Raw genomic sequence first — 24,658 nt, 5'->3', positions numbered from 1 at the left:
GGTGTCCCGGTCTGAACACCAGGGGGCAGTATTTGTAAGAAGTAAAAAGATAAGCGATGAAGAAGTGCGCCTGGTGGATCCAAGTTCAACATACTGGACTCACCGTCTCTGTTGGAGAGCAGCTGCACCAGGCCGTTCAGACACGTGTCCCGCACTTCTCCGATGTTGGTGGCGCAGCGGCCGATGGCTTGGATGGTGGCGGCCACAAAGTCTTTATCCACGCTTTTGATGTATGTCTGCCGGGGGGGCGAGGGCGAGAAAAACACCCGCGCATTTTTTGTTGTTGTTGATGTTGAGCTTTTCAAATGGGCTAAAAAGTTTGTACCTGAAACTCTCGAAGAATCGTGGAGATGTTTGTCTCATTGGCAAGATTGGTGAGAACCTCCAGCTGCAAAAAAAAAATATATATATATATATATACATGAGCAACTTTTGAAGGTTAAAAAAAATATATATGAATGCAAAAATAACCTTCAGGATTTTTATCTGTGTCGGGTCTGTGGAGCGGATATAGAAACTCTTCAGGTAAGGTTCAAACATCCCCTTGGAGAAAGAACACAGGGAGAGAAAATTGTAATTTTCACATTCGTTCATAAGCAGACATCCAAATTGTCACTGTGTGACTCACCCTTCTTTTGATGGTCATAGTGGCCACGTTTTGAAGAACAACATACTGGACTTCACTGGAATAAAAGCCAACGCGGGTTGAAAGGTGGAGAAAAAAAAAAAGAGAAATCGTGCCGGTGTCAAACGTGTTCGAGCTCACCTGTGACTCCGCAGAAGACGCACCAGAGCCTTGGCGATCACGCCGACCTCCGCTTTGGGAGCGAGATGGAAGTAGAGCTGAGCCACGGCCATCACCACCTGTAGTAGAGAGATGCAAATGGAACACTCGAGCATCTTAAAAACAAAAAAAAACCCACAATTGTGGTCTGCCGGTCGTGATTTAATCAGAGAAATAAAAATCAATAAAATGTTACCACCATTGGGCTCCTTCCTTGTGTTACTCAACATGTTGTGTAAACTATTCCGGAATTTAACTCATTACTTTTTTTTTGAGTTGCTGGAAGAGTTAGAGAAGGTGGTCAATTTAAGTCCATTGAATTTGGGCACCAGTTTTCTCCGCAGGGTGTCCGGGCTCTCCCTTAGAGATAAGGTAAGAAGCTCGGTCATCCGGGAGGGGCTCCGAGTCGAGCCGCTTCTCCTCCACATCGAGAGGAGCCAGATGAGGTGGCTTGGGCATCTGATTCGGATGCCTCCTGAGCGCCTCCCCGGTGAGGTGTTCCGGGCATGTCCCACCGGGAGGAGACCCCGAGGAAGACCCAGGACACGCTGGAGAGACTATGTCACCCAGCTGGCCTGGGAACGCCTCGGGATCCCCCGGGGAGAGCTGGAAGAAGTGGCTGGGGAGAGGGAAGTTTGGGCTTCCCTGCTAAAGCTGTTGCCCCCGCGACCCGGCCCCGGATAAGCGGTAGATGATGGATGGATGGATGGATGGATGGATGAATTTGGGCACCTGCGATTGGCTGGCAACCAGTTCAGGGTGTCCCCCGCCTAACTGATCGAAGACTGCTAGTTAGGCTTCGGCATTCCCGCGGCCCTCGTGAGGGTAAGCGGATTTAAAAATGGATGGATGGATTGATGGATGGATTTGTGCGAGCTGTTTTCTTTTTAGAAGGTCAGCAATATTTGATGTAAGATGTTAGAAGAAAAAAGTGGAAATATTTGGCCACCAAATATGTTGCCAGCTAAAAATTTGACACAAAATCCGTTTACTAACAGCTGCGTTGCGACTCTGCAGGAGCGGCTTAGTGTTTCTCAGCAGCAGCCGGTGGTCGGGATCCATCACGTAAGGTTTCCGCTTGGCTAGGGCGGCGGCCTCGGCCTTCTTCTCCTTGTCCTCCTCGTCTTCGTCATTGCCATCGGAGCCGTAGAAGGCCTTGTCGCCGCTCCCGCCCTCCTCCAGTAGTGACTCCTATGTGGGAAAAAAAAAATGGAAGAGAGAAAACTGATGAAGGTTGGTTACAGCCGGGGACAATTTGGATTGAATTAAATTCTTTTCATCTTCCGAGCCGCTTGATCCTCACTAGGCTCGTGGGGGTGCTGGAGCCTATCCCAGCTGTCTTCGGGCAGTAGGCGGGGGACACCCTGAATCGGTTGCCAGCCAATCGCAGGGCACACAGAAACTAACAACCATTCGCACTCACACTCACACCTAGGGACAATTTAGAGTGTTCAATCAGCCTGCCACGCATGTTTTTGGAATGTGGGAGGAAACCGGAGCACCCGGAGAAAACCCACGCAGGCCCGGGGAGAACACGCAAACTCCACACAGGGAGGCCGGAGCTGGAATCGAACCCGGTACCTCTGCACTGTGAAGCCCACGTGCTAACCACTGGGCTACTGGGCTGAATGAATGAATGAATAAATTCTTTTCATGACCCCCCCACCCCCACACACACACACACAATTACAGTTTCATATATTCATCTGGGACGACTGCATTCTGGGGCCGTTGGGTATTTTGCAGCCTGCGGCATATTCTAAAATTTAAATTTGACAGAGCTTGTGTAGCGTGACTACACCGGTTGTGCATAAATCGTCTCTAGATTTGCAAAAAATGCAAAGAAAGCATCTCCAAGTAAAATAGTTACAAGACTCCTACTCATAACACGCCAATAAATAAAGAGAGTTCGGTTTACAGCAGCGGCGCGAATCGTGAACTCACATTGATGTTGGGGTTGAGGAACTGTGTCCTGGCGTAGCGCGTCAGCATGTTGATGATGACCACTTGACCCCACTCCTCCACGTCGATCAGGAGGTTGCACAGTTTCCTGTAGTTCTTGTGGATCAAGTCGATCCGCTCCGGGCACACCTCCTCAAAGGCCATGACCACGCTGCCTGCCACCAGCTGTGGTACAGTGAAACGGGGTACAGTGAAAGCCAAATTTGCCATTATCTCTAAGTCAGGCATGTCCAAAGTCCGGCCCGGGGGCCAAATCCGGCCCGCGGTCGAATTTCATCCAGCCCTCGGCCCCTGTCATAAAATCAGTGCCGTCTGGCCCGCAGGTTGGGCGCAATGGAACACGTGTTGCATTGACTGAGGTCTCGTAGACTGGCGAGTGATGTTTCATAGAGTACTGCTTCCCTCTAGTGGCTAAATGAGTAATAGCATTCACTAAATGAGTAATAGCATTTAGACACTAGAGGGCATCACTCACGAGTTAACAAGACATCACTCCGTGTTTATATTGACTGATATGTCATATTTCAAATGATCCTTGCAGTTGTGGATATGTGTATTGCTTGTTCATTTCCCTGTTGTTCCAGTCAAAGGTTTTGTGACTATTGAAAAGTCATGGTGATACATTTTATGTTTCAAATCAATCAAAGTTCAATGTAAAGAATGTCAGCCAAGGTCGGCCCCCCGACATTTTACCACATAAAATCTGGCCCCCTCGGCAAAAAGTTTGGACACCCCTGCTCTAAGTGAAAGGGGATGGCGAGGGGAAGCCGCTCAGTCGCTAATTGCTGTTCGTTTTGTTTTGCTGGGTCAATTTGTGAGTAGAAAATATGAAGTGGGGAGGAAAAAAAAAAAAAGAAACCACAAACACTCACGGTGGTTTTGTCAGCGAGAAGCTTCTCGATGACTTCAATCAGCTGATCCTTCTGTTCTGGATCCAGACTGAGGATTCACAAGGATCAATAGACAGACACAATTTGGACTCAAGCGTACGGATTTTCCTGCCAGAGTAGGAAACTAAAATAGGCCCATCACGAGGAAGCGGCGCACCTGTAGAGCTTAGGAATGGCATGGGCAGCGGTTTTCCGGACGTACGGAGACATGTCCGAAGCGGCCTCTTTAATGGCCAACATCATGATGGGAACGATGATGGTGACTCGGATGCTGGACAGAACTCGCAGCGCGCTGGCTCTGATCAGTTGGTTGGGATCCTACGGAAGCAAAGAGTCATGTGGGGTGATGGTGCGCAAGTCTTCGAGGGTCATCGAGTCATTGTCTGGCGGCCATCTTGTAGGGGACAGCGACACCAAATAGGCAAGCATTATGATGCTAATCTTGTCTTCTTCTTAGTTAAAATCCATTTTGTTTTATTTTTTGGTGAAAAGAAAATCCCTTACTGAGCTAACAGTTTCAGCTGTCACGTCGAAGCTCCCATTGACAAATCCCTCGTGTATTTCTTTTACCATTAGAGTGACAATACAGGAATTATTCGTTTTTGTTTAGAACAACTTTGACAATCCAGCCACCCCCCCATACACACACACAAAAAAAATCATACTACATACTAAAAAAAATATACTACAAAAATGCACTACATATTGGCACTTTTTTAAGGACCTGCGGTCCTTAAAAAAACTGAAACAAATAAATGGCCAAACAATAGCACCAGCTCCTGTTTTGTACCTTCAAGCCTCGCTGGAAGGTGGAGATGGAGAGCAGGGCGAGGTCTTGCTGCTCTTCAGCGTAGCGCACGAGGTAAACGTAGACCAGCTTCTTCACCTGCGAGCAGAAAGGGAGACAAAAGAAAATGCAATTATTTTCATTGCAAAGGCCAAAAGCAACACGCTGAGGTGAAGAAAAGTGCGATTGTGCAAAATATGCTAATGCGCAAAGCTGCTGCAAAAAAAATTCCACACAGGAGGAGGAGCGGATGATGCATACCTCGATATTTTTACAAGCCACATTTTTCACCACTGCAGGGAAGAGGTCTGATGCGTTTTTACCTCGAGCGATCATCTGTGGGGCAACACAAAACAAAAGCACCGAGTCAGGATTTTCACACGCAGGGAATGTGGACTTTTAACGGCGTATCGTTTCACTCTCAAGCTTTGCACAAACGCGCTCCAGCGGGGATACGCACCGAGCAGATCGCGGCAGCGTGATGAATATTTAACAGCCGACCGTATCTTTGCCGCCGCAGTTTATGCTCTAAAAACGCTTCCAGTGAGTGTCTTCAAAGTTTCGGGACATTAACTGCGGCAAAGCAAACAGCTCGTTTTCCCGTGCCCGTGCCCGTTGAAAGCTGTGTTTGTCGTCAAATCCCACAAAAAGAAATGATTACTCACTGCCACGATGCGTTTCATGGCCTCCAGCTTCAGAGAGTCTTTGTTGCTGTCCAGCATCTCCTTGAGGTCGTCGTGTCTGCGAGGGAAGAAAAACGCGCAGTTTGTATGGAAGACTGAGTACAAAGCGTTATTACCTCTTGCCACAAAGCGATGAATCTCTTGAGAGCGGCACCTCGGTCGCACGCCAGGCGTTTGCCCAAGCTCTGACTTCTCTAGAGTTGACTTATGAGCGTTTTGTGTTTTATGGCGAGCCATCAAGCTTCGCCGCCACACGCGATGACAGAATATTAAATTGCTCACAATTTAGTGTCGCTCATTTGTCTGGTGGTGGTGTTTCTCAACGTTTGCGACTGCAAGAAGTAATTCAATGCCCCGACTGTGCTGAAACGTATTTTTTAAAATTGAAAAACAAATACATGTAAATTGGATGCATTATTATTATTATGTTATCATTATTATTTGCATTTAATGTTATTATTGATATCATTTATTTTATTTAAAATGCAATACCTTTTATTCAAATCATGAAGTTGTGTTAATTTAATTGTTAATATTAATATAAATTAATATTCTTTTTTTTTACAAACGAAAAATAATATCTGCCTGTGAACTTTATTATACCGTCTACTTGTTTGTGTTGAAATATCCTTTAATAGCTTGAAGGGTTCTAAAACGACAACTATTGATGCTATGCTAACTGTTAGCATGCAAGTGGCATTTTCAATTATACGTTAGCATTAAGCTAGCCATTCCGAAGACAATGTTTGGTTGTATTAAAAGACACATAACATTCTCTTTGTTTGATTTTTAGGTTGACAGTAAAGTGTTTGAGAGTGGCATCAAACGACTTGAAGCTTCTTTTTCAACGATGGCGCGTAAATCCAAAACTCACGAGTCAGGTGTCTCGTACATCAAGGCACCACGGTAATTGATTTGAAATTAATCGCAATCAGACCAAATCTCTCAGGCTAGTCCCATCTTTGAAGGAACCCTGAAAATGGCCACTTCAAAACAAAATGGCAGATTTCCTCAAGTATTTTGGGGTGCAGGTTCTATCCAGTGACTTTCCCGGACACTCGATCATATCACGATAGACATGTCAAGAAAATTCAGACATTAATTACGGTGTTGAGGTGCAAATTGTACAAAAATCTGTACAAGGCTCATTCATAGCAGAGCAGTTTCCACGGTAACCATATGCGCAGCAAAATGAATTTCAAATGCAGGCATCCGGGGATGGAAAATATGACCATCACAAACGCCCAAACAGCCAAAGCTCATTTGTATAATGGCGCCCACTAATTAACTTACAACCATGATTGGTATTTGTATAGTTGTTGCCCGGTACGGATGAACAGGTTCTTATTCAAAGGAAAACCGCAGGCTCACATACGAATTTTCACACCCAAAAAGACCGGCTGGAGAAGACGGGGCGATTGCATTGCTGATTATTGCATCAATTGAGCATCACATTGCGGCGGAGGCCCGGTGATGTTGTAGTGCGGCATTTCCATCACTGGAAAAATGAATCTTGTCATCATTGAAGGAAACCGTGTAGACTCATACGGACATGAAATTGTGTAACCAGGGGTCATCTGGCGGAGCGTGGTGCCAAACTACACAAGGGGTGGCCATGCGGGGCGGCATCTCCTACATTGGATGAAAAAAGGGAATTTCCAGAGATTCTAACAGGACATCATTGGAAAGATGAGAACACCACAGGGATCGAATGCATAGATAAATGTTAACATTCTTCTTCCGTTTCAGTTCTTCTTACTAAATCATAAGCTATTTTTAGAACAGATCCGTGACATATATTTTTTGCTTTGACTCTGGTCGTGCTCCCTCCCTCCTCCTCCTGTGCGTAACTGCTCAAACGCTCACCCCCTCCCCTCTCTGCTCAATACAAAAAAAGAACTCGCACCAATTAACTTCAAAGAAGGGGCTTGCTCACTCAACTCCGCATGCAGCCAAACATATTCTGCTCTATCCCCTCAGCTCATTACCGGTCATCAGACCAAGCTTTGTCAACACCCTCCTTGAGAAATCAATGCAGAGTAGTGGAAAGTCAATGGGTCTAAATCAGTCCGACTCCAAGTGGCCATGAAAGGTAATGCACATGTTATGCTCATATCAATCTCACTATAGGAAAGAAAATTACACTGAGGTTGCGATTCTTCTTCCCAAAGCGCTGGAAATAATTTGACACCAACTTCTTGCCTCTTGAAGTCTGGATCTACCAATAGGTTTGAATTATTTAACCAAGGCAGCATGCTGGGTCTCTGGTTACCAGAAAAAGGCACTCTCCACCTGGAACGTTTGCACGACAGTAGGGACGACATTGTGACTTTTTTTTTCCCCCACAGAAAACCAGTAAATGTATTTGCATGACCCAGATGAAACATTCAAAGTTTCAAAATTTACAAAATACTCAAATTAGGCTTGAGAGAACCTCGCTTGCATTGTTTTGCTGATTGTGTTATGGCTATTATGCGGGACGAACAAGCTAACAGATCAGTTGGGCGCGATGTTAATGAACCGAGCAGCTCCCGTCTGCCCAAAATATCATAACTTGTGAGCAGAAGCATCTAAAAATAACTAAATAAAATGCGCCTAAACACACTAAGGAGTCGCTCCGAAGTGAGTGTGTTTATTGCCTGTATGGCGGCGAATGAGCTGCATTTCCGAGTATCAGAATCAGGAAGGGATGACGAGAAACGACATGCTAAATGCTAAGCTAACCTAAAACTGGCACAGCTAGTGTATTTAACACCACAATTAAGTGCTTGGATGATGGAGTCCACTTTTCCCAGAAGTCTAACTGAGAACATGCAAATTGCGACAGCAAAATAGCTGGCAACCCCCCCCCCCCGACCAAAAAAAACGCCATAAAATTAGGAAGTTGCTCCTCAAAAGAAGCCATCGATTTGCAAGATTGGTCTGCAAAGAAAAAAAAAATATTGAGAGCCTTGTAGTCATTCTCTAATTTAAGCAGCCCAACAATCGATTAATCGAGATCAAATTGATGACCAAATTTATCCACAGGTTGGAAGCTCATCGATAGTCCAGCACATTTGCGATCGTGGCGACAATCCTACCGCAAAGGTTGACTTTGTGAACTCCCGTTACCGCCGCCACCTTCCTCCGGTGGTGCTCGTTCCTCCTGATCTCTTCCTCCATCGCCACCACCACCTCCTCCTCCTCCTCCTCCGCTGCTGCTCCCCGAGCGGAGGTGGCGCAACTCGTCGGGCCTCGGGGCGCTGTACCAGGTCTGCTGCCCGCCATCGGGGGTGAGCACGGGGCTCTTGTCCTCCTCATGGCCCTGCACCTGACTCTGCACAGTCTTCACCATGTTTACCGCGCTTATGGGCAGCTGCAGTAGCTTCTGCATGGCGGTCATCTTCTGTTTTTTTTTTTTTTCCACAAAAACTTGGCAACCCCCCCTCCCCAGTTAAAGCGCTGAAGCAAGAGATGCCGGTAGCTCCTCTTGTGTTGTTTCCAAAACAGCTTGAATGTCACAAGTACAATTTTCTAGTCCAATGTGGACATCTCACGCGGGGATGATGCAACAAGACTCTCCAGAAGTGCTCCACTTCCTGCAAGGAAAAAAAGACATCTCCGTGGTGACGGGGACACGGTAATCCGAATCTGATTGCCAGGGGATCCTTTCCATTCCTGCTCCTGCGCCTACTCCTGCCGCTGCGTCTGGCCAAGCTGCCATCAGCCGTTCTGTAAAAAGGATGCTCGTCACAGAGGGGCGTGGAGTTCACGGCGACCCCCTCCCCGCTGTTCACGTGCTCGCTGTTGCAGAGCCGGCCTCTCCCTGTCGCTCAGTCATTGCACACACAAGCGCACGCGCGCCCCAAATGCAGAAGCGCGCTCATGATAACACGTCGCTACCTTCAGCTCTGCCTCCCGCAACAGCTTTTTTTTTTATCGTGAATCCCCTCACTCATTAACTTGGTGTTTTCTTCATCTAACATGACTCAGCAGCGTTCTCTGCAGCCCCCCCCCCCTCCCAAACAGGGTGAAAAGGAGTCCTGCTGTGATGATGTGCCAAAGCTCAGTCGGCTTCAGCTGCAAGCTTAATTTTCAAAGGAGGCACGATTCATTTTTCAGGCATTTTAATTAAGTCTGCACCTATTGAATATATACTAGCACACTGAATGGAGACCTTAGCGATGATCCCGTTAAATAAATCAATGAAAGTGAATAGCAACTGACTGCTTTATTCAACAACAAAAGGTGCATGTGAGAGGCAGTGGGGTCGCCATCTTCACGTAACACACCACACGTGACGAGTTGCTGCCAAGTCCTGGACAATAGAAACTTGCAGATGTCACATTCATTCATTCATCTTCCGAGCCGCTTGATCCTCACTAGGGTCGCGGGGGGTGCTGGAGCCTATCCCAGCCGTCTTCGGGTAGTAGGCGGGGGACAACCTGAATCGGTTGCCAGCCAATCGCAGGGCACACAGAAACGAACAACCATTCGCACTCACACTCACACCTAGGGACAATTTAGAGTGTTCAATCAGCCTGCCACGCATGTTTTTGGAATGTGGGAGGAAACCGGAGCACCCGGAGAAAACCCACACAGGCCCGGGGAGAACATGCAAACTCCACACAGGGAGGCCGGAGCTGGAATCGAACCCGGTACCTCTGCACTGTGAAGCCCACGTGCTAACCACTGAGCTGATGTCACAATTCACCAAAATTCACAACAGCTCACTCACAGACACATTTTCAGAAATCAACTGATAACAAACGTTATGCTTGGGTGTTCTATAGAGCATCATCTTCGGGTGAAAACAGCAGAACAACCAAAATACACCGCTATCAATGTTAGACGAAAGGGTTGAACAAAACCCATGAATACAATTCCTTCCTACAGATCACACAATGAGATGGACCAGTGAATGCCTAACAAATTGTCTTTGACTGTATTGGGAAACACTCCCAAATACCCGAAAGCTTGGTCAACAGCACATACATTTCCAAAGTTGTCATGAATCTGTATGGGAAAGCAGTACAAAAAGGTGGAGAATCAAAACAACACTTTTTGTATGGAAAAGTGAGGTAACGCAGTGGTAAACCTACACCTGTCCCACTCCTTTGGGAATGTGCTGCAGGCACCCAATTCCAAATGAGTGAATAGTTGCGATAGGGTTTTTTTTAAATTTAGGTCCCAACTTCACTTGAATTGGGGATTGTACCACAAATCGACAGGATAACTGCAACCACAGATAAAAATAATGGCAACCGGTACTCAAACAGACAAAGGTCAGATTTCACAAACCCAGGTTCTGACCTCAACAAGGAATGTGCTCCCTCTACTGGTAGGAAAGAAAAATGACACGGTTTCCATCCATCCAATTTGCACTCACACAACCACACGTGGACGATTACGAACATTCACTGGCCACAACGTGCATGTTTTTGGAACTTGGGAGGAAACCACTGCTAAAAAGTCACACAAGCAAGGACAAAAACAACATTAACTTTAAAAAGGAAGCCCAGCGCCTTGAACCTGCAACCCCAATCTTGCTAAACACTAATCCACCATGCAACCATCCAACACGAAGCTGGGATGAGCAAATAACTTATTTTTACTGTGCTGTGTAGTAACGATTCCAGGTATTTCGTCATAACTTATTTAGTACAGCTACATGTGTAACATGTCACTCGGTAACGGTTTTGTTTAGTTTTTTTTCCTTGCTTGATAAGTTATTGCATTGTGGACTCCATGAGATAGCCTTGGCCACTCCATGCCCCACCCTACCCCCATTAGGATAAAAGTTTACCTCCGCCACTGCAGCCAAATACCTTCGTGATTCACCATGTTTCGACACTTTCCATCAAAATGATTTGTTCAAAAACCCGATATGTACTGGAACGAACCAAAACAACGCGTCGACCTCTAACGCGCCGGTTGTGGGTGCGTCCAAAGAAGGATGCGTTGCCCGAAAAAGAATGGCGAATGGCAATCCGTGAATATGCGCGGGTTGACTGAATGAGTGTTTCGGAAAAAAGGGGGGGGGGGTTGCTGTCCAGTAGCGATGGTGCTGAATAAAATGGAGTTGAGGCCTGGCGCGGATCCTTTTAAAACGGACTTTCATTACGTTCCATATCACCATTTACAATGTCCATTTAATGGTAAACGAATTCAAGCTACTTTCTTCTTGTTGTTATATTTTTTAGCTTGAATTTTGAATCAGCTCACGTTACCGCAGGGAGAACGTTCGAGCGAACCAAACCACGACCACCAACCAATCTCATACAGCTAATACGGAGATGGTGGAGGGCATTCGATTGGAGCTAGCTCGATTCCGGCCAGATGTTGAAATTGATATAACGCTCAAAATGGACGTGAATGTGAACATTTGGCTCCGAAGCGAGCGCAGGTGTACCTTTTATAGTCCGAGGAGAAAATCCCGCCACTCGCCGGATCGTGGCCATATTCGGGCTCCCCGACACTGGAGGAGCCCCCTTTCTCGTCGTTGAAGGCCGAGCTGGCGGACATGGTGCTGGCGTTACAGCGTCTTCGACCTCCCGCCGAGGCGACCGAGATTTTTGTTGCGGGTATAGAAGCTGTTCCACTGTCCTTACAGGCGCACAGGCACCGTGTAATCCCCGGGAGGAGGAGGATAATAGTTGCAAGAGGAGAAAGGGGGGAAGGAGGGCTATGATGCGCAGATCACGTGACAGAAGGAGGCGAGGAACCCGGAAGTGCTTGCCCTTAGATTGGCTCGTAAATTTTAGGTCAAACCATTTTAACCACTGGACCACCCGGTCTCCACCATATATAAATTAATGATGTCATTTTGTAATCTTATCCCAAAATAAAACACAACGTGATTACACAAATAGAAGTTACTGAAGTGTTTAATAATATGTACATATCCAGATGATTTAAGAGGGTTTTTTAAGGCGCATACAATTAACACTGCCAATGCATTAAAATGTAATCCAAAGGGTAATACCATTTCCACCACTCAGGGTGATCAACCATACATCTTTGTCTCCTCATTAGGAAACAATTTAATTATATTCAATTGTATAGATACTTTAATATATACTATGGACTCAAGACAACATATTTAACAAAGATTCCATTCGTATAATAGTCATTTTTAATTTCAGTTTTGGTCTGTGACTCTTCCACTGTTTCTCGCTGGAAAAAAAGAATGTTCTGGACTATATTCAATAAGTATTATTTTATCGTTTTATATGAATTAGTTTATTTACGAATTAGAATAAAATCATAGTACAGTGTTTTTTGTTTCATAGAATACAATAAAAAAGAAAAACAAGAACCCAAACGTATTTTCAATGCATGTAACACGCATGCGCAATGCTGCTGCTCCTTTCGTTGTCTTGGTAACAAGATTAACAAGCGTTTACGTGACATCTGAAATCCAGGTTGAAAGTCGACATTGTAAAAACAGAAAACGAAAAGATGAAGCGAAATAGTTCAACACTAACCGCGTATGTACATGGATAGTGTGTTGAACTCTTAATCAAACTTGCTGCTCATGCTAATGCTAACCTTACCGTTTGTGACTTGCAGCTCCTCTCGGGCGATGAGAAGATCCACTTCGGGGATGCAGCGAGTCCTCCACAGTTCGAGATACACAGGGAGCGTCGCGGGTTTCCATAGCCGAAAAGGCTCCAGGATGCTTTCGGACAGCAAAACGGGTCGAAGCTTAGCTCAGAGGAAAGCCATTAGGGTAACGTCATTGTTCTCTCCTCTAGTCTTCATTAGGTACACTTTCACCATCAAGGTCCAGAAAAATTACTCTCACATTATTTGAGGGAATGATGTATTATTGATGATACATGATCAAAACAAATACAATGCACATCACATTTTATTTGGGGAAATAAATATATATTTTTGAAATGAACATCCTGTTTTATCAACATTCTCAATTGTTAAACAAGTGTAAAAAGAAGTTGACAAAAAGTAAAAATAAGACGAGATCCAAGTGTAACGTTGCTAACATGTCACGATGTGTGTGAGACCCACGCAGGAGCACATTTCTCTCCAGCTCGCGGCGTATTTTGTGCCTTGTGTCTTTCTCTTCGCAGGTGCTGGATGAGGATGGCAATGATGTCACACCTCGGCCCCTGTATGAAGCCGAGCCCAAGGACCCACACGCCAAACCGCAGCGATCCTTCTTTGACGATTACTACTCCAGATGGGACACTTCCAAATCCTCCTCGTTTTCCATTGTGCCCTCTTCCGGGTAACAATCGTCTATGTAAAGTGCTTTGTTACAGCTGCAGCTTTTGTGATATGTGCTATGTGAATTAACTTCTCTTTATATCAGGAGAGAAAATAAAAACAACACTACGTATCGCATTATTCCACAAAATACTAAAGAAATTGACCATTTATTTGTGTCACGATAATCTATGACCACTAACCATGCGCAACATATTTTCTTGCTTTCTAGGTCAAGGTGGAACAGCAGCCTGCCCAGCATTTCGACCAGAGCCTCATTGGTCTCTCAAAGCGGCGTGGGCTTCAGCATGTTGGACACCAGCCAACCACTCGGTTGTTATTCCCTCACAATTAGATGGGATGGCAAACGGAACAATATTGTTACCTGCTTTCCTCCCTTCCCAGAGACAGCCAGACAAGTTGTGAGTCAACAGACACCGGAGGAGATTCCTTTAGATGAGGTGTTGAGCATCTACATGACTGAAACGGACACCATCATACTTCTGGATCTGCCCAGCACTTGCATGTCAGAGGAGGCTGAAAACGCTCAGGCCACTAAGTCAGTAAAGATTTTTTTATTTTATATCTTACATGAAAAAAAAAATAACTTCAGAACTGTCGAACATTACTTGAAGTTTTGTCCCGAAACACTGCCTATATCGTCATGTGTGTATCTTTAGGGAGAGCAACACCCTCTATATTGAGCTGTGCAACAACAGATTGGGCAACGACAAATACGTAGAGCGAGCCATGCAGACCTTCGTCGGCGCGGCTAAACACAAAAAAGTCCAGAGCGAAAAGATTGTCATGCACGATCAAGGTAAGATCGACGACAGATCTGCTGTTTGTTTAGCTTGCTCAAGTTGGAATCCTTTGACACAGGCACCATCGCCACCATCTGGGAAATATACGACTCGTTCCAAAATGAAGCTCCGAAAGCGGAGAAGGCCAACGCTGTGGAAAGCATGGTGGACATTAGCAAAGATCCAAAGCGGTTGGGAAGCTTCAGCAGTATCAGCACAGTCGGCACCGGTAATTACAAAAAAAAAAAAAAAAACAGCTTGCCACTGGTTTGTTTTCATTGTCGGTGACCCACAAAATGAATTTCTTGAAAATTTTGTCATTTTGCGTTTATTTCCTTCATTGATCTTCCTTAACCTACAATTAAAGATGAAATAATTGATTGGATGGAATGTGTTGCATCCATCCATCCATCCATTTTCCGAACCGCTTAATCCTCACCAGGGTCGCGGGGGTGCTGGAGCCTATCCCAGCCGTCTTCGGGCAGTAGGCGGGGGACACCGTGAATCAGTTGCCAGCCAATCGCAGGGCACACAGAGACGAACAACCACCCACGCTCACATTCACACCTCGGGACAATTTAGAGTGTTCAATCAGCCTGCCACGCATATTTTTGGAATGTGGGAGGAAACCGGAGCACCCGGAGAAAACCCACGCAGGCCCGGGGAGAACATGCAAACTCCACACAGGGAGGCCGGAGCGGGAATCGAACCCGGTACCTCTGCACTGTGAAGCCGACGTGCTAACCACTGGACTACCGGGCGCTTGGGAAATTATCCAATTAAATTCGGGTGATCTATTTGGAATGTGGGAGGAGACCGGAGCACCCGGAGAAAACCCACGCAGGCCCGGGGAGAACATGCAAACTCCACACAGGGAGGCCGGAGCTGGAATCGAACCCGGTACCTCTGCGCTGTGAAGCCGACGTGCTAACCACTGGACTACCGCGCCGCCCGGAATGTCATTTGCAGTCATTCAAAATGAGAGAATATTTGTAAACAACCCCGACGAACATTCATCACTTTGAACATGTAATATTTTGCCGTTGCAGTGTCTTCAATTGAATATTCATTCATTCATTCATTCATTCATCTTCCGAGCCGCTTGATCCTCACTAGGGTCGCGGAGGGGGGGGTGCTGGAGCCTATCCCAGCTGTCTTCGGGCAGTAGGCGGGGGACATATTCAATTGAATATAGTTTGAAAATAGTTTTCAAATATTTAATTCTGCATTTGATTACGTTTTACACAGCGCCTCAAATTCATCGGAATTGCGGTTTGCCTTTGTGCCTTTGTGTCGCTTCTCATGTGAAAGAGGCTTCTGTTGACTTTGTCTCTCCCATGAGCCCAGCCAGTACCGGGAGCTCCCTGTTCAAGATGCAAGGGGGCGATATGAGCGACGAGCCCGAGCTGCAGGTGATCTTCAAGTCGGAAACGTTCCAGCGCAACTTGCTGATCATGGAACGTTGCCTCGTGGCCAACGTCTTTCAACCCAAGCTGGCTGCTTATAGAAGCCTCCCCGAGATAAAAGGTAGCGCAGGTTTTCAAGCGGCCCCGACCAATGGAGGTGTTTGTTTTGGGTGTAGTACCGAGCCCACTGTGTTTTAAGAACTCCCCGCCGAAACGAAGCCTGACTCCGAGAAGCTCACCAAGGAGGACGAGGAGGAAGACGATGAGGAGGAGGAAGCAGACGAGATGGGGAATGAGGAACCGGAGCTAAAGGAGGAGGAGCAGGTGATAACGGACGAGGAGCAGGTGGAAAAGGAGGAGAAGGAGGAAGTGGAAAAGGAGGAAGAGGAAAAAGAGGAGGAGGAAGAGCCAGATCCTTCTCTGGAACTACTCTGGACCTTCAGTTGCCAGCTCACCAAAGGATGGAGCATCACCTGCATGGCTTGGAACAAGCAGAACGTGGTAAGAAAGACATCTGGAAAACCTTTTACGTACAAACGCCAATTTCAGCGTTCGACTACCGTCTGAGCAAATTGCGTAACGGTTTGAAAGCAATGTATTATAGCAAGGAAATGGAGGATTTTGTCTTCGACGGTCTGTCGGTCCGAAAACCATCCATCCATCCATCTTCTACCGCTTATCCGGGGCCGGGTCGCGGGGGCAACAGCTTTAGCAGGGAAGCCCAGACTTCCCTCTCCCTAGCTACTTCTTCCAGCTCTCCCCGGGGGTTCCCGAGGCGTTCCCAGGCCAGCTGGGTGACATAGTCTCTCCAGCGTGTCCTGGGTCTTCCTCGGGACATGCCCGGAACACCTCACCAGGGAGGCGTTCAGGAGGCATCCGAATCAGATGCCCAAGCCACCTCATCTGGCTCCTCTCGATGTGGAGGAGAAGCGGCTCGACTCGGAGCCCTTCCCGGATGACCGAGCTTCTCACCTTATCTCTAAGGGAGAGCCCGGACACCCTGCGGAGAAAACTCATTTCGGCCGCTTGTATCCGGGATCTCGTTCTTTCGGTCACGACCCATAGCTCGTGACCATAGATGAGTGTTGGAACGTAGATCGACCGGTAAATTGAGAGCTTCGCCCTTTGGCTCAGCTCCTTTTTCACCACGACAGACCGATACAAAGTCCGCAGGTCCGAAAACCATTGTCAGTTAATTCATTGCGACACCTACAAAAGCCAGTGGAAACTCTTATCACGCAGAAACAAAGCCATACAAGAACTTGACCCAGACGCACGGCTCTCTTCTCTTGGCCGGACCTCAACTGCGATGGATGTGATGCAATTCAGAAAAGTGTGCTATGGTCTTATGAGTCCACATTTCGAATGCTTTGGGAAATCAAAATGGTAAACTTTGACGATCTCGCTTGTTATCAGCGTAATGTTCAAACCCCAGAATCTGTGAGGGTGTAGGTTGTCCTGAAATCCTAGCAATGTCATTTACAAGGGCGCCCCCGCTTATTCCAGCAAGGCAATTCCAAGCCACATTCTGCACGTTGTAACTGTGTAGCTGCGTAGTAAATAAATACTCTCCTGGCTGCAGTCCAGACCTGCCTCCTGGCCCATTATGAAGTGTAAAATACGAACACATTGACACTGGACTCTTGATATTGCGGTTCATCCTTCATACGCCAACTATGGCGCAGATTTTCTCTGATGAATATTTTTACGAGTTAGAGTAATCATGTATGTCATGTATGTCCCCTGTCAGGATCTGCTGGCCGTCGGCTACGGTAACTTCAGCCCTGGGAGTAAAGGCCTGATCTGCTGCTGGTCCATCAAGAATCTGAGCGTATGTAGATTATATTCCAGTGTGTAATGCTGACTCATTTCCAGGATCACATGTCCACTTGAGTCATGTTTCTACTTGAACTTCGACATTGACCTTGTCAAGATTGCACTCAGCGCACCTTGACGGATTCCAAGGCGTTCTGCTGTGTGCAGTGGCCAGAGCGTCTGTACCACTGTCACAGCGGCATCACGGCACTGGATTTCTCCTCCAACAACCCCGACAAGTTGGCGGTGGGGATGCACGACGGCACGGTCGCCATCTTCAGCGTGTCCGATCGAGAAAGCCGCACGTTCCTCGCCAGCAGCATGTGAGGTTGCGAGCACTTGTCGCGACGAGCCTTTCGCCTGCGTCCGGCTTCTACCTCACGGGTGGCCTTTTCGTATAAAAATAGATCACCCGAATTTAATTGGATAATTTCCCAAGCGCCCGGTAGTCCAGTGGTTAGCACGTCGGCTTCACAGTGCAGAGGTACCGGGTTCGATCGATTCCAGCTCTGGCCTCCCTGTGTGGAGTTTGCATGTTCTCCCCAGGCCTGCGTGGATTTTCTCCGGGTACTCCGGTTTCCTCTCGCATTCGAAAAACATGCATGGCAGGCTGATTGAACGCTCTAAATTGTCCCGAGGTGTGAGTGTGAGTGTGAATGGTTGTTCGTCTCTGTGTGCCCTGCGATTGGCTGGCAACTGATCCAGGGTGTCCCCCGCCTACTGCCCGAAGATGGCTGGGATAGGCTCCAGCACCCCCCGCGACCCTAGTGAAGATTAAGCGGTTCAGAAATTTCCCAAGCACTCTCTTCACATCCTGATGCCGTGTTCTTTGGTCTCGCGAAGAGATTGCAGGAGGAGGCACGTTCATCCCGTGTGGCACGTCACCTGGGTCAGGCAGGAGATGTCGCTTTCCGAGGAGGATGTGGTGGAATCAGTCATGTCCGTGTCGGAGGACGGACATGTCCTCAAGTGGCTCCTGTGCAGCCACGGCCTGGAGGGCGTCGGTAGGAGACAAAGCTGAATTCCTCCGATTGTTGTGATACAGTGAATCTCTCTTCGTCTCAGGTGATATGGACATTGCTGTTCACATGTTCAATATCATGTGACCAAATACATTAATACATTATAGATGGATTAACACGCTTTTGAAGAACTTTCACGGCGCACTCAGTAAGCTGCAGTCATCTTGGTTGCTCTTGGCAGAGGATCAAGAATATATGTCTGAGTTGTGTTCAAGTATCCGTTGCTATAAGTTATCCCGTTAGTGAGTCATCAGGAAAATGTCGGTGGTTGTTTCAACATACACAACGTTTAATTCTCTTTGTTTTATGTTTAGTTTGATCGTAACCGTGTAGCAATAATTAGCTTGGCGCGACGGACAGACAAAAGATGATCTGCAGGCTCATCTTTTGTTTTGTTTTTCGCATCGATCATCAGGCATGCTCGAGCTGAGGAGAATCCAAGACGGCATCAAGAAGGGGGAAGGCAACAAAACCAAGAGAGAGGGTATTCTGGTTTCCACTGCAACGCCTGGTCTTTGCTTGGATTTTCACCCTAGCGTAAGTTGGAAGTTTTACGCAGTAATGTTGTGTGATCCCATGACAAGATATTCATCGGTCCCGCCCGTAGGATCCCACTATCTACTTGGCCGGCACTTCAGAGGGTGTTATCCACAAGTGCTCCGTGTCCAACCACCATCATTACCTGGCCCTTTATCAGAAACACCTGGTAAGTCCGTGGCCCTCACTCAACACTCCGTTGCCGCAAATGCTTCCGTGACATCTCCCTTCCTTCCCCTCGCCTCCGCAGTGCCCCGTCAACCAAGTCCAATGGTCCCCGTTCAGCCACGACGTGTTCCTGAGTGGCTCCGCCGACTGGACCGTCCAGTTGTGGAAGGAGGGCTGCCTGACGCCGGTGATGGGCTTCACCTCCATCCAGAGTCCCGTGCTGTCCGCCGGGTGGTCCCCGCTCTGGCCCTCGGTGTTCGCCGCCATCAAAAGCGAACAGCTGGAGATCTGGGACTTGAACGCTTCCTTGTGAGTCTCCGTTGGTTACTATCGATAGTTTTGCGTCCACTTGAGCCGTGTTACTATTGAGTGCGTTTCACGGGCCTGGTTGAATCGTGTGTTAGGTTGCTACTGGATTCATGTTTTGTTTCTATCTTACTGTTCTCTCTCCATTTTTCTCTAAGTGAGTGAGTTTTACCGCATTTCAGTTTTTATAAATCCTCTTCACACATCTATGCTAGTTGTGAATATCAAAATTGTTACTGATTGCAACTCCCTCAAGGCTGGACCCCGTCATCGTGGAGCCCGCCGCACGGGGCCTCAACTTGACCTCCATGCTGTTCGCCAGGGACTCAAATTGCATCCTGGTCGGCGACTCGAGTGGACAAGTGAAATTCTACAGGATCCTGAACCTCAGCGTGGGGCCGGACAAGACGGTAGCTCCGACGTCACCCTTAGCGTAGCGTTTGTCTCACACCCCACTCTTGTCACAGATGCTTTCGTGAATTGGATTTGTATATTACAGAAATCCCCGTGACACAAACTCAGTTTTTGTTTTTTTGTCTTTCTTCCAGGTGCCAAGTTTGGAGGAAATCATTCACTTTCCTACCAGTACTTCGTAGTTTTCACCAACAAAGTGTGACTGAGATGTTCATAAAAGTGTGGTTTCGATCAGTGTCCGCTTCGCTGATTATTATTAGCACTATTTGCGAACCACTTGTCAGGCGCACAGTCCAGGAATGCGTTGGCTAACGTGGTTATTCATGGATGACAGCGTTTCTTTTCACTCGGACCGAGCGGCCATGCAGCTGCTCTGTCCACTCATCGGCGACTGGCAGCATGTGAATGCGCGTGGGCCCTCACATTCCTCCATTTCATAACCAGACACATGTCAAAAGCTAAAATAGACACACCTGCTCATGCTAGCTGCTCGCACTTGTACTTGTCCTTCGCGGCCACCTAAGTCTCATCACGACAAGTTTCAAAGGCCGCCATGCCAGTGCACTTCACTAGCGCTTGTTTATAGCAGGATGCTGGACAGCAGCTTTCAAATAGTGTTTGAACGGTTTGAAGTGTTTCTGGGTTTACATCCCATTTCAGAACGAAACACGGTTGATTCACAGAGAAGTGAAACCCTCCACATTGGACTACATCACTTTACGTTGTTGCATACTTCAATACAATTGTTATACCAGGCTGACCCGCCCACATTATATACTCCTTTGTGCCTGTCATGCATATAGTATAAAATACTATATGTAGAGTTTGTATATCTTTGATACATACACAGGCCTTACTTGCATTATCTTTTGTTTTTTTTAACCTAAATATTATTTCTCCTTTCTGAAATCATTGTCACTTAAACTGTATTTTATCATGAGATACTTGCATGATTATTTTTTTCTTTCAAATAAAGACCTTGAATGAAAGCAATTTCGAAAAAGAATGAGACGAAAACAAAAAAAAACACGAAAAAATTGAGACTTTTTGATATTTTTAAAACTTGTCTTTTTTTTCTTCGATACCTTCATTGAATAACTAGGAAAACAACTGCTGAACCCCGATTAACTACTTTAGAAATGAAGCGTTTGTAAGTTAGTTAGGTTGCTAGCTAATTTCCTGTGCGGTCGACTGCACTTTGAATCACCCGGATGTGCCACACTGTCCAATTAGCGTGGAGGTGGAGCTCCGAGAGGTGGGACAACTGTTGTTCACGCTGGAGTTGAACGCTGGCAACCCGGACACATCCTCCGAGACTTGCCGGAACAATTCGGACCGGACAGAAAAAGTGCCCCCACAGTCGCTCCTAATGCTTCGGGTGGGACAACGGGAATGCCTTTGATACACGTGACCATTCCATCCACGGTGAGGGAAGTGGACGAGGTGGGGAAGTCCAAAAAGGTGAGTACTTTCAACCCCTTTTTATCTTTTTCTTTTTTTTTTTTTGCTTTTGCTGCATTTTTTTGGCATCACTGTTGTGTTTTGTCGCCCATTTCGCATGTGTTTGCGTGCTGGAGTAAAGACGGAAACGAAAGGTGAGTAAGCACCTGGTTGCTGGGCTTGGCGAGCAGGTTGTCTCATGTTGTGATGCGTTCATAGAACCTCCGAAAAACGCACTCTTAACAATAAAAACGGTGTTCTCGGGCCAAAATATACGTTTTAAAACGCGTGTGTAACAAATGTCAGTGCCTTTCAGACGCAGGTCTTCACTACCACTAATAATGAAGAATTTTGTACGAATATTAATGGTTAAGTATAACAAATAATTTAAGGTATTTTGATTTCAACACATGTGTTACTCAAACTTTTGCATTACAGTACTCAGTACCCAAAAAGTAACTTGGATTTCTAAAAAGGTTGATGAGCCCAATAAGTACCACTCAACAGTCTACAACGCCTCCTAGTGGACACACAATGTCAATATTTAAGCAACCAGCTTAATCATGAGATGGTGGTTAAAGGACACTTTGATTCTCTCCTCTTTCATCTCAAACTGCTTCTAACAACAAAGCGTGTGACGGAAAAGTGGTTAGGACTGCACGACTGTCCGTGTTTTATGTTATGTGTTGTTTTTATTATTTTACTTATGTTAACTGTTTTGTAAAGCGCTTTGTTACAGCTGCCGCTGTTGTGAAAGCGCTATATAAATCAGCATGTATTGTATTGTATTGTATTCGTTTCCCCTTCTTGCATGTTCAAATATTCGTCATTCCTCAGTGATTCTCAAAGATGTTTGTTTTTTTCAACTGCAAACGCTGTGTGTCTTTTCATGCAGCTCTTTCGAGTTGAAGTGCTGTTCAACGAGAGGAAACATTTTGTGCTGAGGAGGAGCAGCGAATTCCAGATGCTGCACAGAAAAGTGAGTTCATGTGACCGACACACACTTACTCTTCATTAGTCCTTGGACATGCTGTTGTCCAAGAAGTCTAGTTGTATCTGTAATTCCAGCTCAGGAAGATCATCCAGATCCCAGATTTCCCCAGTAAAAGGAATCCTCATCTGAGGACCAAACCTCTGGAGCAGAGGAGGCAGGAGCTGGAGGATTACATCCAGGTAACGCAGAAATTATTCATTGCATGCGCGGTTTGTATTGAGTTGATGTTACAGTATGTTATTTGTGGTGTCCTGCCCGACTAGGAGATCGTCTGTCTCAATGAGGATGTGCCTCAGGAGCTGCTGGACTTCCTCCATGTCAAACATTACCACACAGGCAACAAGATCAGCAGCATGGAGTGAGAACACTTTTGACACATACGACAATACAGTTGGGCGACCTGCTCCATTTTCATCATCAATCGTCGTTCACCATTTGCCACCAGCTTTTTTTCCACATTCGTCAAATAAAAGGCAGTTCGATAAATACAATGTAAATTATGAAAATGCTGCTAAATACTCTACATGCAACGGTTGTGAAGAAGTATAAACGTGTGTGTGTGTGTTATATTTAACAATGTAAAATCGTAGCATCAATAGAAATTCCATTAAAATGCAAAATGATTGATCTGTCATGAAATAATCACATTTACTGTAGTTATGTTTGAACTAATGGACAATATAATGCAAAGGTTGTCTTTCATAAATACTTATGTAACCGGCTTCGCATAACATAATTATGGCAGCAATCCAATTGCAATGCGAATGATGCTTGGTGCAACTTGGCTGTCGTAACCGAGTGATACGTTTTGCTTATTGATGATGAATGACTCGCTTTGCTTTCAGATCACTCGATGACCTGGACAATCCGGATTGCAGGTAAAGACGATCGAAATGAAACGAAAATGTCATTTCGTTGTCGTCCAATTGGCTCTTGTAAGGTCTTAAAATCAATCATTTGTGATGAGCGACATCTACGTCGTAAAAAAGCTACATTTAGCCTCTGTATGAATCATAAATATATGAATGACGTGGGCTACCTGTTTAACTTTTATTGAGAAGGAGAATATTTTAGTTCGGGTTCAAACCATCATGTCATCAGCCTTCGTCATGATCGTGGCACTCATAGGAAAGTCTGCTTATCTTTTTTCTTTGGTGAAGAGCTTTCTTTAAATCATCGCTACAAACAAAACGCAAGTACGTCTGATACTGATAAACCCCAAATATAAAGAAATAAACTTCAGATGTTCTCGTAGGATTTTCCTATACAGTATGTTAGGTGACAATGGTAACATTTGTAAAAAAAAATATATACAGTGTATTATATTTTTCTTTTTCGGGGCATTTGAAAAGAGATGTGTGGATATTTTTTCTATCCACCGCATTTATTTATTTCTAAATAGAAAAAGCTCGTAAAAGCCAAATGAAGAATGTGTATGTGTCCTTCAGTTTTCAGCTGCCACATCAGCAAGTGATGGGGTTCTCCCGGGATCCATATGTGTCCGACTGCATATCAGGTAGAGATCATTTCTTCATGTTCATGTCAAAAAACAAAACTTGGGGTTGTGAAACAATCTATAGGAGAATTGTGTTGGTGCACCACTACGGCCTCTAGTGTCACCCTTTCGCTCTGTGTTGCAGGTCTGCCTGATATTGTCCTTGGGGGAGTCCTTCAGGGCTTCTACCGGCGGGACGTCCGTGTCAGCTTCACAGCTCCCAACAAGTCTGACACAAAAATCCTCAAATGAGTGGAATGAAATGAAAAGCCCTCGAAATGCATTGAAGTGAGATTTCAGGAGTTTTACCTCAGAAGTGAGCTTTTTGGAGAGTACTATTCATTTTTTTTTTTTTTAAACCCTCACCGGGGCCACACGCATCCGATCTTGGTAAAGCGTTGCAGCCTCCCTGTGCCTCGTTCGGCATGGCTTCTCGATATGCTGTAGTGCATCATAAATGGTGTAACTATAAAACACAGGATTCTTTTGGTTTCGATTATTTATTGGACATTCTCTGAGAATGATTTTTGTTTTTGTCTTGAGTGCTCACATTTTCTTGAGCGCGTTGTGTCAAATAGCTGTGCGAATAAAGAAACAGATTGTGTTTTGACCTCTTTCAAAGTCTTGAATTTCTAATTGTGCCAATGTTAAGGTGAGCTACGGTACTAGCATACAAGCAAAAATGAATATAAACAATATCAACTTGGATATACTGTATGTACTAGTTTCCTGCAAGGGGGCCAAGGGTCCATACAGATAAAATAATTTTAAAAAATGATTTTAGTATGGTTATTTTTACCGATACCATTCCACTAAGAAATTAATTCATACATTCATTCCATCTTGTGGTAATTTCAAATAATGACAGTCTGGGTGAACTATGACACATTATGACACCCTTTTAATTGGGGTGCGGCTATGTAAAGAATTGATCACAATCAAAT

General features: G+C 45.8%; 3 protein-coding genes across 12 annotated transcripts in view; 2 read left to right on the top strand and 1 right to left on the bottom strand.

Annotated features, from left to right (window-relative positions):
- The window catches only part of LOC127598008 (AP-3 complex subunit beta-2), a 28,068-nt gene extending 16,245 nt beyond the window's left edge, over positions 1-11,823 (bottom strand). For 2 of the 9 annotated variants that reach the window (XM_052061462.1, XM_052061463.1), the window contains exons 1-14: positions 11,498-11,821; positions 8,187-8,817; positions 5,089-5,164; positions 4,685-4,759; positions 4,427-4,522; positions 3,794-3,954; positions 3,619-3,685; positions 2,729-2,911; positions 1,781-1,975; positions 767-864; positions 629-683; positions 472-543; positions 326-388; positions 104-236 (exon numbers count right to left, since the gene is read on the bottom strand). In XM_052061462.1, coding sequence (XP_051917422.1) covers positions 104-236; positions 326-388; positions 472-543; positions 629-683; positions 767-864; positions 1,781-1,975; positions 2,729-2,911; positions 3,619-3,685; positions 3,794-3,954; positions 4,427-4,522; positions 4,685-4,759; positions 5,089-5,164; positions 8,187-8,488 — 1,576 coding nt within the window. In that variant the 5' untranslated portion in view covers positions 8,489-8,817; positions 11,498-11,821. Of the gene's footprint in view, positions 1-103; positions 237-325; positions 389-471; positions 544-628; positions 684-766; positions 865-1,780; positions 1,976-2,728; positions 2,912-3,618; positions 3,686-3,793; positions 3,955-4,426; positions 4,523-4,684; positions 4,760-5,088; positions 5,165-8,186; positions 8,818-11,497 lie in introns of all 9 variants that reach the window. The other 7 variants (XM_052061464.1, XM_052061465.1, XM_052061468.1 and 4 more) reach the window with 5 other exon arrangements.
- A 554-nt stretch (positions 11,824-12,377) lies between these two features.
- Positions 12,378-21,230, top strand: dnai4 (dynein axonemal intermediate chain 4). 2 transcript variants are annotated; one of them, XM_052061473.1, is made up of 17 exons: positions 12,382-12,575; positions 12,658-12,817; positions 13,179-13,336; positions 13,547-13,647; positions 13,720-13,873; positions 13,995-14,134; positions 14,197-14,346; positions 15,465-15,644; positions 15,723-16,024; positions 17,274-17,354; positions 17,507-17,661; positions 18,182-18,342; positions 18,776-18,897; positions 18,968-19,066; positions 19,148-19,374; positions 19,628-19,781; positions 19,920-21,230. In XM_052061473.1, the coding sequence occupies exons 1-17, from the start codon at positions 12,547-12,549 to the stop codon at positions 19,965-19,967; spliced, it is 2,421 nt and encodes an 806-aa protein (XP_051917433.1). In that variant the 5' UTR covers positions 12,382-12,546; the 3' UTR covers positions 19,968-21,230. The 2 variants fall into 2 exon arrangements, with proteins under 2 accessions (XP_051917432.1, XP_051917433.1); XM_052061472.1 differs by having other exon boundaries at positions 12,378-12,575; positions 13,547-13,873.
- Positions 21,103-24,324, top strand: snx22 (sorting nexin 22). Its single transcript, XM_052061490.1, has 7 exons — positions 21,103-21,246; positions 22,121-22,204; positions 22,294-22,398; positions 22,483-22,577; positions 23,065-23,097; positions 23,668-23,735; positions 23,860-24,324. Exons 1-7 carry the CDS (start codon positions 21,178-21,180, stop codon positions 23,964-23,966), a joined length of 561 nt encoding a protein of 186 aa, XP_051917450.1. The 5' UTR covers positions 21,103-21,177; the 3' UTR covers positions 23,967-24,324.
- Positions 24,325-24,658: the final 334 nt, after the last annotated feature.

This window comes from Hippocampus zosterae, chromosome 3 (genome assembly GCF_025434085.1).
Source record: "Hippocampus zosterae strain Florida chromosome 3, ASM2543408v3, whole genome shotgun sequence".
NCBI classification, from domain to species: Eukaryota; Metazoa; Chordata; class Actinopteri; order Syngnathiformes; family Syngnathidae; genus Hippocampus; species Hippocampus zosterae.
The sequence above is the reverse complement of the archived record's forward strand: the minus strand, read 5'-3'. Positions and strand labels throughout refer to the sequence as shown.

Bases quoted from the DNA above. Each gene is read 5' to 3' on its own strand.
- dnai4 (XM_052061472.1), top strand. From the start codon at position 12,547: ATGAAGCGAAATAGTTCAACACTAACCGC. The intron at 12,818-13,178 runs GTAACGTCATTG...TTCTCTTCGCAG, and splicing joins CTCAGAGGAAAGCCATTAGG to GTGCTGGATGAGGATGGCAA. The intron at 19,375-19,627 runs GTGAGTCTCCGT...AACTCCCTCAAG, and splicing joins TGGGACTTGAACGCTTCCTT to GCTGGACCCCGTCATCGTGG.
- snx22 (XM_052061490.1), top strand. From the start codon at position 21,178: ATGCCTTTGATACACGTGACCATTCCATCCACGGTGAGGGAAGTGGAC. The intron at 21,247-22,120 runs GTGAGTACTTTC...CTTTTCATGCAG, and splicing joins AGGTGGGGAAGTCCAAAAAG to CTCTTTCGAGTTGAAGTGCT. The intron at 22,578-23,064 runs GTGAGAACACTT...CTTTGCTTTCAG, and splicing joins AACAAGATCAGCAGCATGGA to ATCACTCGATGACCTGGACA.